Genomic DNA, 14,507 nt, shown 5'->3' on the forward strand with positions numbered 1-14,507 from the left:
GAGGAGGAGGTGTTTGCTACAGAGGTGGATAAATCCCTAGGGCCTGACAGGTGTTCCCTTGGACCTTATGAAAGCAAGTGCCGAAATTGCAAAACCTTCGCAACAGGAGAGGTACCAGAAGATTGGAGGACAGCCAGTGCTGTTCCACTGTTTAAAAAATGTTCTAAATAGAAACCAGAAAACTATAGGCCAATGAGTCTGACATCAGTAGTGCGAAAGTTATTGGGAGGTATTCCAAAGGACCGGACATATGAGTACTTGGATAGACATGGACCGATTAAGGATAGTCAGTATGGCTTTGTGCATGGTAGGTCATGTCTACTCAATCTTGTAGAGTTTTTTGAGAAAATTACCAGGAAAGTGGATGAAGGCAAGCAAGTGGATGTGGTCTATATGGACTTTAATAAGGTATTTGATGAGGTCCCACACAGGAGGCTGGTCAAGAAGGTTTAGTCGCTCAGCATTCAGGATGAGTTAGTGAAATGGACTTGACGTTGGCATTGTGGGGAGAAGCCAGTGAGTGGTAGTAGAGGGTTGCCACTTGGATTGGAGGCCTGTGACTAGTAGTGTGCCGCAGGGATTAGTGTGGGTCCTTTGCTGTTTGTCATCTATAATCAATGATTAACTGGATCAGCGACTTTGTAGATGATACCAAGATTGGGGGGTGTAGTGTAGAGGAAGGCTATGATGGCTTGCAGAGGGATCTGCATCTGCTGGCAAAATGGGCTGAAAATGGCAGATGGAATTTAATGCAGACAAGTACAAGGTTTTGCCCTTCCTTAGGACCAAGCAGGTTATGTCTTACACAGTGAATGGTAGGGCATTGAGGAGTGTGGTTGGAACAATGGGATCAGGGAATACAAGTACATTCATTGAAAGTGGCATCACATTTAGATAGGGTTGTAAAGAAAGCTTTTGGCACATTGGCCTTCATAAATCAATGCATTAAGTATAGAAGATGGGATGCTATCTTGAAGTTGTACAAGATATCGGTGAGGCCTAATTTGCAGCATTGTGTGCAGTTTTGGTCACCTACCTGCAGGGAAGATGCAAACAAGGTTGAAAGAGTGCAGAGAAAATTTACAAGGATTTTGCCGGGTCTGGAGGACCCAAGTTACAAGGAAATTTTGAATAGGTCAGGACTGTATTCTTTAGAATGTAGAAAATTGAAAAGAGATTTGATCGAGGTATACAGAATTATGAGGGGTATAGATAGGATAAATGCAAGCAGGCTTTTTCCAGAGTTTGGGTGGGACTACAACCAAAGGTTGTGGCTTAAAGGCGATAGGTGAGAAGTTCAAGGGGAACTTCTTCACTCAGAGGGTCCAGAGAGTGTGGAAGAAGCTGCCAGTAGAAGTGGTCCATGTGAGCTCTACTTTAATGTTTAAGAGAAGCTTGGATAGGTACATGGATAGTAGGGACATGTAGGGTTGTGGTCCATGTGCAGGTCGTTGGGAGTAGTAGCTTAAATGGTTTTGGCATGAACTAGATGGTCTGAGGGCCTCTTTCTGTGCTGTACTTCTCTATCACTTTATTCCTGCCTCTCATCCACACTATACCATCAGCACCATGCAACAATTTGGAAATGTCTGAGCCAACATTTGAGAAAATAGGATTAATCATAGTACTAAAAAGGAGTGGGCTATGCACACTCCTCTGTGGAGTCCCATTGTCTATATAATACTCCTTGGAAAAGTTAACAGTCATTCCTCCTTTACAAAATCCAGATTAGTGTACAGTACTTTACACAAAACAAGAAAGCCTTGCTCTAACCATTCATTCCATTATCTTACATACGTGTGAAGTTAGCGAAAGAGGTCTATAACTGGAAGGACCTGATTGATCCTTACCAAGTTTCAATATAGGGATAACAGCCACTAATTTTCAGTTTGCAGGAAGTTGCCCTTCAACCCATATTAAAGAATTTCTAATCCAATGTAAGTTTCCAATCCAATAACCTAGTAAATTTACTATAACAAATATAATCTTTCCCAGGTGATGTCTGACCAGCACTATTATTAGCCCTTTAAAGTTCAGACAAAGTAAATTCGATATTCAAGCAGGAACTGGAACATTCTTTTTTCTTGGCGATATGAGGATTGCTTGCCAAAACTGTTTCTCTACAAAACCTCTCTTCTTTACTTAAATTGGCTGAACTACACACACTGACATATGTTTTTGCTAATAATTCTGCTTTTTCAGAGTCAGTAACTGCAACCTTATCCCCACCAAACAAAACTGGTAACGCATCAAGTTTTCTAACTCTCCCTATTTTCTGTATCATACCACAAATCTTCACAACCTGAATCTCTTTCCAATGCTATCACAGTACATTCTCCAACATATTTTATTTCTTTACTGAGATACAGAGCAAATTAGGCTCCTGCAGCTCTTCGAGCTGTGCTGCAAGCAAATCCCCTGATTTAATGTTAGCCTAATCATGGAACAATTTACAATGACCGATTAACCTATCAATTGGTATGTTTTTGGACTGTGGGAGGAAACCGACACAGTGATGGGAAGAGCATACAAACTCCTTACAGGCAGCTGCGGGAACTGGACCCAGATCGCTGGTACTGTAAAGTGTTGTGCCAACCACTATGCTACTATGCTGCCCCCAAGTGCCCTTCTCACTACTTTTCTAACCATAGTTTGAGCTCTTTTATATTGTATGAAAGATGAAGAGGAGTAACACTGCCCAACTTTCCTATAAGTTTTATTCCACTCCTTCAAACCCAGGAACAACTTTCATTTTATTATCTCTTAATGATCTGGGAATTGATTCCTCAGCTACATCATCTATATGTGCCAAACATTCATTAATACAATTCAAGGTTGTACATAGGGCCCATATGTCCAAGGATAAATTAGCTCATTTTTATTCTTATATAAACCCTATTTGTGACAGATGTCAATTAGAAATCGCGTCTTTAACTCATATGTTTTGGTCATGTCTGCTTTTGAAAAAATATTGGAAAGATATTTTTGATATTATCTCTGCGGTACTGAACATCGATTTACAACCCCATCCTACTACCGCAATTTTTGGTTTACCGATGATGGACTCACTCCATTTATCTCCTTCCGCCTGTCGAATGATTGCTTTTCTCACTTTGATGGCTAGAAGATCTATTTTGTTGAATTGGAAGGAAATTAATCCTCCCACAGTATTTCATTGGCTTTCTCAAACTATGTTATGTCTAAATTTAGAAAAAATTAGAAGTGCTGTATTTGATACTTCTATTAAATTTGAAAAGATATGGAGACCATTTATTCAATATTTTCATATGATGTAATATGGCCCTGTGCCAAGCTTATTGGTTTTTTCAGCTTTAATCATATTTATGTTGAGAGGATCGGAGTTGACGACATTGATGTTTATGTATTCTTGTGAGATACTATAAACAGCCCTTTTTTTTCCTCTTTTTTTTAGTTTTTTTTTCTTTTTTTGCTTCCTTTTTTTTCCTTAGATACTAGATTAGTAGGTTAGTCAACTTTGCATATATATATTTTTTTCTTTTTTTATATTATATATTATGAAATATCTAGATTTACCTTGTTCATATATATACTATATGGTTCATGTTTCGGGAAAACTTACTTATACTGTATTCATTGCTTATGTATTCCTTCATGTGTAATGGGAATTTGTATGTTTGTAATCCCTTTATTAATATATTAATTGTATTTTGTTCATAATATTATTAATACTAATAAAAAGATTGAAAAAGAAAGAAAGAAAAGATTCCTCAGCTATTGACTTGAGTACAGAGCATAAGCTATTATTACTTAACTCGATTTCCTCCAAAACTAAATGATCAGCAAATCTACTTTTATATAAATCATCAAATACATTCCAATTTGCCTTTTGAAAATTCCAGCTGGGGATGAGAACCTTTCCTCTGATACACATCTATTCCCATTGTACAGATAATGGGGAAATGATCCCACCCCTCTGTTGTATCATTATACACTTCTCAGTTGCACACAATTGCTATATCCTTAGATACCAGCATAAGGTCTATAGCAGAAACAATGTTGCAAAACAGATTTATCCTTGTACTCCTACCATCACTGAAGCACACCAAACATTTTTCTTCCGGAAAGTCTTCCACCACCTCACTCACATTTATGTCACAACACCACATAGTACTATGAACGTTAAAATTCCCACACCATATCAATTTACTTTTCCCATTTCCACCCACACTTTCTGATATATCAGGTATTACATTTTTCACAAGGGTTATAAAAATGTATTATATGTACTTTACTATTCTTTCCAAAATTTCAACCATTGGCTCATAAACAGCCCCAATCTCCAAAACTATGTGTTATCCCATTTTTGACAAAGGTAGTCACCCCATCTCCATTGCCTATTTCCCCCCAACACTCTTACATCGACATAACCAGGTATCTTAAAACTTAGATGAGATTTCAAGATGGTTTTCTGTATGTATACAACATCAGGTTTATTTATCTTCAATAAATGTCTTAAATTCTTGACCATGAGCTAACAGGCTTTTAGCATTCCAGTGTAAGATTAGAAAAAAAACACTAACAACCCTCCTTTGAAGTCTAATTATTTTCTCCTCCATACAAGGCATCATTAATAACTTTTAGATGCAAGTCTTTTATCTTCAAATGTTTTCTGCATCTTTTAATATAATTTTAATTTTTCTGTCCTACTTTTAGTTTGTGCTGTACAATTTACCACATTTGCCACGGAAGTGACAAAACTTTAGTTTGTCAACAATTAGAGAATCCTTTGATGTACAATCATGCACTTTGCACATCGCCTTCAGACTATCTGTATTCTGGATGTTAATATTGACACTGACTTCTGTACTTTCCTCAGGGCATCTGCATATGATACGCCCATTTCCACTTGAACACATTGTACTTCTACAGCTTTCTTATAAACAGGACAGCCTGCACGGGCACAGTTATGTTCTCCACCACAGTTGCTACATTTTAGCCTTACACCTTCTCCACAACTGCCATAACAGACATCCCACCTCTCCCGGAAGTTCCGGGAGTCTGCCGCAGATTGATAGCGACTCCCTGACGTGCGCAAGTTAGATACAATATCCTGGAAATCGAGTTTTTTGTGAGAGAGAGTGAGAGTGAGAGAGCAACAGACGTAGCGAGAGAGTGAAAGAGAGAGCATCCTGATTGGTCTCTCATTGTGCTAAGTAGACCTATCAGTTTTCCCTGTGGGCGGGCTTTACAATCGACCTCTTTCTCTCTTTCATTGTCCATCAGTTCAGTTTAATGTCCTGCTGCGCCACGGCAGAGTGTTCCAAAAAAAAAATATAAAACGTACTTCACCCCAGACTACACTAAAGTGTACCCCTGCCTAATAGGGGTCAAAAATAAGGACAGTATTGCTCGCTGCACTGTTTGCAACAGTGTCTTTTCTATTGCCCATGGTGGGTTCAATGACTGTAAAAGACAAGCTGAGGTGAGTTTAACAGGTGTCATTCGTTCATTAGCAAAACCAAATTCTAATTGTGACGTAGAAAGGGCATTCAGCACGGTGCATCACATTAAGACAGAATTCAGAAGTCAGCTGTCTCACAAAACACTTGTGAATCTGATGTCTTGCAAAATTAACAAATTCATTGACACAGACTGCTATGAGGTTGAGACTTCTGGCAAAATGCTCAAATCTGCCAAGCAAGCCACATCACAGTACAAGGAAAGCTTGCCAAAGAAATAGAAAAGCTATTTGCATTAGCATTTAGCTATTAGCATTGAAACTGGCAACAAAATACTGAACTAGGAATGTGTGTAAATAGTTTCAATATATGATCAAATAAATTGTTGTGTTCTTTCATAATCAAATATCCTGTATTCATACACCCTTGGAGGTCAACTGGAGTGGGGCATATGAGGTTGCAGGGGGCAATGGTGGTGGTGCTACCTCCCTGAAATGAGTTTTTGCAGGGTGCGATGTTCTCCACATCTATTACACCACCTTTTACTTTACACACAACTGCTACATGACCAAACTTCTGGCAGTGAACACATCTGAGGGGGCAGCACATAGACTCAAACCATTGAACTCATATCCCCTAGCTTGACCCTAACTGGCAAATTTTTCCCATCAAATCTAATCAACACCAATAAACTACCTGTTCTAACGCCACCATATACCCCATTTAAACATTTGGCATCTACAACTTACCGCACCCCCCTCGATTAAATTATTTTTAACTTGGTCCAGGGATACATCTTGGGGCACTCCAGAGATTGCTCCCCAAAGCCACTGTCATTCAATATAACTGCTTTGTGTAATTTTCCTTCCTCCCAACAGCTTTTTACCCCCAAACTTTCTCACATTGCATACTATCTTTACAAAATACTAGCAGTGCCTCACTTCTTAAAGGTTTTGCGCCCACAATATCTCCAAATACTTTTTTTAAATCCTTAGAAAAGATCCACATTGAAAGCTCAGCCAAACCTTAAACTCTTTCCTTTCTTCCTTCATTTAAATGCTGCCTATTGCCTTCTTCACTGGATGATAAACCACTAGTCCTCAATCAGCCACTTATTTTTCCCGTTTCCCAGAAACCTGCCATTCGCCTTCCTCCATACACCTCCAATCACCCAATACCACCTCTCGTTCGCTACCTCCGTCACTTCCGGCCATCTCTTCGACCCTCGCCTGAGAGAAAACTTCGAAAAGCAGGCTCGGTCCTCTGCTCCAGTCCAATCTAACTCGTGAACTGTTCTGCGCACCGGTTTCACATCAGCTGATGTTTGGGGTCGGAATATTAAAAAAAACTCCAACTACGTGGGTTTCTGCCTGATGTTCTGGTTTACTCCCTCGTCCCAAAAGCAGCTGGAAGGTCAAATTACTCCGCATTACCCCTCATTGTAGGGTCATGGCAAAAACAATCAAGAGTGGGTTGGCAGGCTACAGGGAAATAAAGAGCGGGATTAGAAATTATACGATTACTGTTTTTAGAGTTGTAGCCTTAAAGGGTGGCTGGCGTCTTACTGTACCGAAATAAATAAAAACAATAAACTAGTTTGATGTACTCCAGTCTGAGTAGAACCTATTCCGTGATCATAGTTCCAGCTATGGGTGAGATGCAAGTACGAAATCAAATGTGCAACCAATGACAGGCAAAAGTCAGACGTGCTAATGCGGATCGCTCACAAAATGCAATTTTGCAATTGGCGTGATCTCACCTGGAAATGATCACCAACTCCATCTGGGCCAGGTGAAAACAGATTTTTTGCTCGCTTAAAAACAAATTATGTGACTCAAACTCTGAACACGACTTGCAAAGTTGTAGTAATGTTGCATTTCGTAATTGCCCTTCACAGTCCATAAATACGCGACAGGCAAGCAGTCGGTTTTGCAAATGCTTTTCGATGCTATCTGGTTGCACGTCTCGCTTTTCAGTTCGCCGATCGGCGAGCCTGGGAAATGTAGATCACGTGATCGATCGGCCCTGTTTACCTGTCGCCTAGCAACCACCTGCTCCTTCAAGGAATCAATCGGTGTCTGAAGAACTGATTCGGACCTGCTGAGCCCGTTCTGTTCCCGCAATACAGTCAGTGATTAATTTGATGTGGGATTTGTTTCTGCAGCACTTAGTTTACCATTGGTTACGTTCCCGAGTCCTGGGCCTGGTTCTTTGGTGAAGCCTTCGGCTATTGTGCTGCACAGTTGCGGACTGGTGCCGGAGGAGCTGCGGATATCGGCAAAGATCTTCGACCTTGAATGAACGAGGTCGTGCATGACTCGTCATAAACTTATTTTACTGTCGCTGGAAAAAGTCCTTGATTTTACTCAAAAGATAGCCAATAATTCGAAGGTGAGCCAATTAGCAATGCAAATACTTGTTTACTCCAAGATTATATCTTGTTCAATTAAATTGATGCATAGAACATTATGAAGGACTATTGGTGTTAATGTGTAACCGATTTCTTTTACTGAAATTAATCTGAATTAAGCTATAACCATGCAAATAAATCTCCTTTTAATATAGACCAATAGAGATTAGCCTAGTTGTACCCAGGGGGAATAATTAACGGTGCGAAATGTAAAATAGAGGCAAGTAAATCACTGTATACGATGGAAATCAAACAGATTCCTTGAAATGCTTGTATCAAATTGCATATGTGGAGACAGAAAGAGAGACTACAGTGAGTTACCATTTCGGATTCCAGTAAAATATACTGTAATCCCTATTCCACAGAAATTGACTGCTGAGAAATTTCAAACGTAAAACTTAACGTAGTTAAGTCATCCTTAAAGTGCTAAAATGGTGCTGGATGGGAGACATGACCCATATGCCATATTGTCACTGGATAAGTTTGAGGAGTGGCATTTTGAGAAGACAGATAAAGTAGGAGTTTCACAGTGAAAGTCATGGATTTGGAGTAGCAACTACATGGTTTCAGTTAATGTGCAGAGTAGACACCATCTGTGAACCCCTAAGAGCCAATGAAACGTGAGCCAGTAGAATTCAAAGGACAACTATATTGTTTCAATTAAAGTGCACAGGTAGACAAGAGTGGTGAAAAAGTCTATTGGTATACCATTCTTCATAAGTCAGGGCATTGGATCTAAGAGTTGGAAAGTCATGCAGCCCTTGGAATATTTTGGTCACCCTGCTGTAGAAATGATGCTATTAAACTGGAAAAGTGCAGAAGAAATTTATGACAATCTTGCTGGAACTTGGATCCAAGTTATGGAGAGAGATTGAGCAGGTTGGGGCATTTTTCATTTGAGTGTAGGAGAACAAGGGGTGATTTTATACAAAAAGTTAGTAGCAAAATCCTTCATCCTAAGTGTCCCTGAAGGCACTCCGTTTGCTGAGGTGAAGTGACAATAGAAGAAAATAAATGCATGGAGTAACCTTTGTGGGCCATGATGCAATGCAGGAAGAAGAGTAATATCCTCACTAGCTTAACTAACTTGCGTGGAAATGAACTTAATCCCATGGATTTCTGGAGGAAATATTTCCGTTTATGGACTTTATTAAAATGTTTGATGAGATAACAAACTAATAAACTAGATGTAGCTAATCTAGATTTTCAAAAGCCTGTCAATATGGTAGCTTATAATGGTTGAATGAAAGTAGAGTGAATGAACAAGTAACAAAGTTCAAAGTTAAAGTTTAATTGTTGTTCAAAGTAAATTTATTATCAAAGTACATGTATGTCACCATACATAATCCTGAAATTCATTGTCTTGCAGGCATACTCAATAATAAATCTATAGAATAATAACCATAACAGAATCAATGACAGACCACAATAACTTGGGCATTCAACCAGTATGCAAAAGACAATAAACTGTGCAAATACAAAAAGAAAGTAATAATAATAAATAAGCAACAAATATCGAGAACGTAAGATGGCGTCCTTGAAAGTGAGTCCATAGGTTGAGGGAACATTTCAACGATGGGGCTAGTGAAGTTATCCTCTTAGTTTAAGAGCCTGATGGTTGAGGGTAATGACTGTACCTGATTGTATAAGTCCCCAGGCATTGGGAAGAGGGCATGTCCTGGGTGATGGGAGTCTCTGATGATGGATGCTGCTTTCCTGCGAAAGTGTTTCATGTAGATGTGCTCAATGCTGGGGAGGGCTTTACCAGTGATGAACTGGGCTATATTCCCTACATTGGTAGAATTTTCCATTCAAGAGCATTGGCATTTCCATTACCAGGCTGTGATGCAGCCAATCAATATGCTCTGCACTACACATCTATAGAAATTTGTCAGAGTTTCAGATGTTATGCCAAATTTTTCCAAACTCCTAAGGAAGTAGAGGCTCTGCCTTGCCTTCCTCATAATTGTACTTGCGTGCTTACAATTGTACCTCTCCACCTCTGCCGAGGACTGACTCATTGAACTCTGGTTTCCTTCTCCTGAAGTCAATAATTAGCTCCTTGGTCTTGCTGACATTGAGTAAAGGGTTGTTGTTACAACACAACTCAGCCAGATTTTCCAATCTCCCTCCGATATGCTGATTCATCACCACTCTTGATTTGGCCTATGGCAGTGCTGTCATCAGCAAACTTGAGTATGGCATTGGAGCTGTAGATCAGGGGGTTAAGCATATAGCCTTGTGGTGCACTTGATGCTGATAGAGATCATGGAGGAGATGTTCTTGCCAATCTGAATTGACTGGGGTCTGCAAGTGAAGAAATCGAGGATCCAATTGCACAAGGAGGTATTGTGGCAAAGGTGTTGAGGCTTGTTAGTTTTGAGGGAATGACGGTATTTAATGCTGAGCTGATGTATGGACTATAAATATGAATACAGCCAAATGAAACAGTGTTCCGCTGGGGCCTAGGTGCAAGATACAATACCAACAGTAAACAAATATATTGAAATACACACCATCTGTGAACCCCTAAGAGCCAATGAAACGTGAGCCAATAGAATTCAAAGGACAACCCTGAGGTGCGAGGGCCTTGTCTGTGCAACAACCAAGGCAACACATCTCCTCTACCATCAGTTTCACCAATGAATCAGTGAACTGGACTCACATTAATCTACATTGCCAATGTCCAACAGGGTCTTGTGATCTCAACAAGAACATCTGAAAGAGTAACCTGCATTTGGATTGTGCACCAACTCCATGCACAGCTTCTAACACCTTCTTTCCTGGGTGGCTGAAGCAGACTTGAAATGGTGCACAACAAGTCTAGCTCCACTCATATCCAGCAACTGGCTAGTGGAGTAGACCTGCAATACCTGGTGTTAATATCCAGCAGTGTCTTGCAATCATGAAAAATACATCAAGGATGAACAACTACATATTTTTTTGGACCCAGAGAGATTGTTGCATCGGAACATGCCATTTTACCACAAGTCCATATGATTTTTCACAGGCCTTAACACTGAAAGTGAAAGTTTATTTTTCTGTTCATGTTTTTTTGAGAAACTGAATGGCACAGATAAAGCTACACTAATAGCCCATTTCTAAATGCCCTTTAAAATTTGTGGTGATCTGCTATTTTGATTCACTGCAGTCAATATGGTAAAGGTACTTATTCTTTGTTTTTAAGGAAGAGGTTCAAAGAGAAAATGGCATATAGCTTCAGCAGCTGTGGTGTTGCGTATAAAAGTTGGGACAACATGTTACTGTTTGGGAAGACATTGATGAGACCACACCTGGAGTATTGGGTGCAGTTCTGATTATAATGTGATTTAAGCTAGAGATGGTGCAGAAAAGATTTACAACTTTTATTGCTTGCAAGGATTGCAGCATTGAGGTATAAACACAGACTGCATATACTGGGATGACACTGGTGCCAAGCTGTATCGGTGCTTGCCCTTCCCTTGGACTACATCAGTGACGTGGAGAGGGGGATCCCTCTGCACGGGCAACAGCCGGTTCTTCAAATCTTCCCGCCCAGCTTATGCCCTGGAGAGGACAGAGTCCACCAGAGCCGCAAACCCATCATCCCCTGGGATCGATGGCTGCCTATGTATTCAGTAGCGGTGATCCCTGCCCTCCGAAATGTTGCTGAGACTTGATTACCTGCAGCAAGCATCTCGAGGCACGAGAAAAATACCACTTCCTTTGTATCTGTAAAAATACTCCAAACTCACTGGAAATGTAAGCTGCCTAACCATCCTGTCAGTCACTATCTGCTCCATCTATTGACAGAGACTGAAGTTCCCATGTTTGCCTCATTAGTAACCTCAGGACCCACACAACTGGAATAGAATGGAGGAAATCATCCTCGATCACAAGGGATTACATAAGGAGACAGTTTATTCAAGGAGTTTAATCACTTCAGAGGTTTTTCAGCAAAAAGAACGTTTCTTTGTTGAAATTCTTATTGAATAACGAGTTTCAAAAAAGATTTTCATAGGTCAGGACTTCAAAAAGAGGATCAGGATAGCAATACAGCAAGTTCTGCATTTTTGAACTTAACTCAGGAGGTTGCTGTTAGTTTGCATTTTAATGCTGGCATTGGCCATATGTTCACTGTCATTACAATTGCAAAATCAGGGCATCTTCTTTCTCTTGTCAATTTGTGTGCTGTGTTTTGTCAACTTGTAGTTCTGTGATAATGATTTGGATGCCTGCATTGATTGGTCTCCCAGCAAACAATCCTCTGAACAACAAGCTGTAAACATATTCAGAAAAGTGTGTATTCAGTAGAGTAGGGGAGTAGAAACTATAGCAGCTTCTCCCAATAAGGATGAGTCATTTGTTCAAAGAATAAAATACATTTATAGCAACATACACAAAATGCTGGAGGAATTCAGCAGGTCAGGTAGCGTTCATAGGGAAGAGTAAACAGTAAATGTTTTGGGCTGAGACCCTTCTTCAGACTGAAGAAGGACCTCCTCAGTCCTGAAGAAGGTTCTAGCCTAAAACATAAACAGTTTACTCTTTTCCATTGATGCTACCTGACCTCCTGAGTTTCAACAGCATTTTGTGTTTGTTGATTTGGATTTCCACCATTTGCAGATTTTCTCGTGTTTGAAATATACTTACATATGTTGTATACATGAAACCCTAATCTCAGATACTTAACAACAGTACAATTAATAATCTTGACTAATCACCCACCTACTTCCATTCTGATTGGGGACAATATTGTCACTTCTTTCACTATTATAATACAATAAAGCATGTTCAAAGGTCCAATTTAATGTCAGAGAAATGTATACAATATACATCCTGAAATGCTTTTTCTTCTCAAGCATCCACCACAAAAACAGAGAGGTGCCCCAAAGAATGAACGACAGATAAACATAAGAACCCCAGAGTATCCCCCCCCCCAGCTCCCTTCCCTCCCGTGCGTAAGTGGCAGTGAGCAGCAATCCCCCCCCTGCCCCCACTGGCAAAAAAAAGCAAGCTCCAGCACTGTCACCAAGCACTCAAAATGAGCAAAGCAATGGCAAAGACACAGACTTGCAGTTACTTCAAAGACTTCATGTTACACCCGGCATTCGACATACCGCAGATTGTCTCTCTCCTAATAAGGGAGAAAAAGCTGTCTCCATTTTCCCAGCAAGCGGGGAGACATATCAAACAACTTGCTGGTTTTGATGTTAAAGGTCCATTGCATCGCTTTTTCAAACTCGGTGCCTGAAGATCGCAAAGACTCCGGGACTTCGGGCCCACATCAGATACCCCAACTCCCCCGGCAGCACACGGGTCTCCTGCCGTGACACCAACCTTCGATCTGCCCATCTCCAGAGCCCCAAGATCTTAGGCTTCTGAATTTGAGCTGGACTTTCAGGCCAAACCTTTGGTGTGCCAAACAAGGCCAGTCCTGAAACCCCGAGAACGGGTCCCATTCCCACAAGGAACTGAAGTCAGCGTGTAACTCCAGGTCAGGGTCTTCAAAAGAACCCTGAAAGGGAAAAATAAAGATATTAAAGATGGAAATAGAACTGTTTCTGACGATGCAAGCAAAGGGGTCACCATTTAGCACCATCTTAACATTGTGTGCACAAAATTCATGTGTGTTAAAAGCTACATTTCTAGGCACAGCATTACAAATAGACAAAAAAGAGAAAAAAAAGTAGCCTAGATTTTGTGACTGTAATGATAGCAAAGGTAGCAAACATTAGATTGAGTCATTGTCCAATCTTTCCAAACTGTGATTTTACAATTAGCTTTCGGGGACTTTCAGATACTTGAAATGTATCAAATAGTTTAAACATTTACTTTGTAAAACATAATGCATCGATATCAACTTATTTGTGTATTTCTTTTATAAAATATATCTTTATTATTGATTATACATAGGATGGGTAAGAAGCAGAAGAAGGAAGTGGAACAATCTCCCAAAGATACAGTAAGTTACAGTTTTAAACACAAAATCTGCAAATGACCATAAACTACTGAGTAAAATTTTTCATGTGGTGACTATTTTGTTTAAAACCTTAGAATCAGAGTCATACAGCACAGAAAGAAGAATTCAGCTCACCATATCCATATCCATGTTGACAGAATCTAATACTCATCTGTCCTAATCCCATTTTCCAGCACTTGTTCAGTAGCTTGCTTTGCCTTAAAAATCTAACTGCATATTCAGATACTTCAATGTTGTGAGAGTACTTGTCTAGTGCATCCCAGATTGCAACTACCTTCTTGATTAGGGAAAAAAATTTCCTTGCATCATCTCTAAACCTTTGTCCCCTGACTTTATAGATCCCTGTTTTTGGGGAAAGGCTTCTTACTATCTACTCTATCAATGCCCTGCACAATTTTGAACACCTTGACTAAGCCCCTCATTCAGTCTCCTCTGCTACAAGGAAAATAATCCCAGCCTATGTAGTTTCACCTCATGTTTGAAACATTCTATCCCAGGCAATTTCTAATTTCTTCTGCATTTTTTCAAGATCAGTCATATTCTTTATATAGTTTGGCTATTAGAACTGCACATAATATTCCAGCTTTGGCACCATGATCTAGATGACCTTATGTTCTATGCTCTAGTTACTGAAAGCAACCATCGTACATCTTGCCTTTATTTGTATCTCCCAAAATATATCGCCTTGCACTTC

At 40.0% G+C, this 14,507-nt stretch overlaps 2 protein-coding genes across 2 annotated transcripts in view; one reads left to right on the forward strand and one right to left on the reverse strand.

The window, feature by feature from the left end:
• The window catches only part of pip4k2aa (phosphatidylinositol-5-phosphate 4-kinase, type II, alpha a), a 291,639-nt gene extending 284,256 nt beyond the window's left edge, over positions 1-7,383 (reverse strand). The window contains exon 1 of the mRNA XM_073054652.1: positions 7,201-7,383. The gene's annotated coding sequence lies outside the window, so the exon portion shown is untranslated. The remainder of the gene's footprint in view (positions 1-7,200) is intronic.
• Positions 7,384-7,491: 108 nt separating this feature from the next.
• armc3 (armadillo repeat containing 3) overlaps positions 7,492-14,507 on the forward strand; it is an 82,953-nt gene continuing 75,937 nt past the window's right edge. Inside the window, exons 1-2 of the mRNA XM_073054650.1 lie at positions 7,492-7,832; positions 13,747-13,795. Of these exons, the coding sequence (XP_072910751.1) occupies positions 13,748-13,795 (48 nt within the window). The 5' untranslated portion in view covers positions 7,492-7,832; position 13,747. The remainder of the gene's footprint in view (positions 7,833-13,746; positions 13,796-14,507) is intronic.

Source organism: Hemitrygon akajei, chromosome 8 (genome assembly GCF_048418815.1).
Source record: "Hemitrygon akajei chromosome 8, sHemAka1.3, whole genome shotgun sequence".
NCBI classification, from domain to species: domain Eukaryota; kingdom Metazoa; phylum Chordata; class Chondrichthyes; order Myliobatiformes; family Dasyatidae; genus Hemitrygon; species Hemitrygon akajei.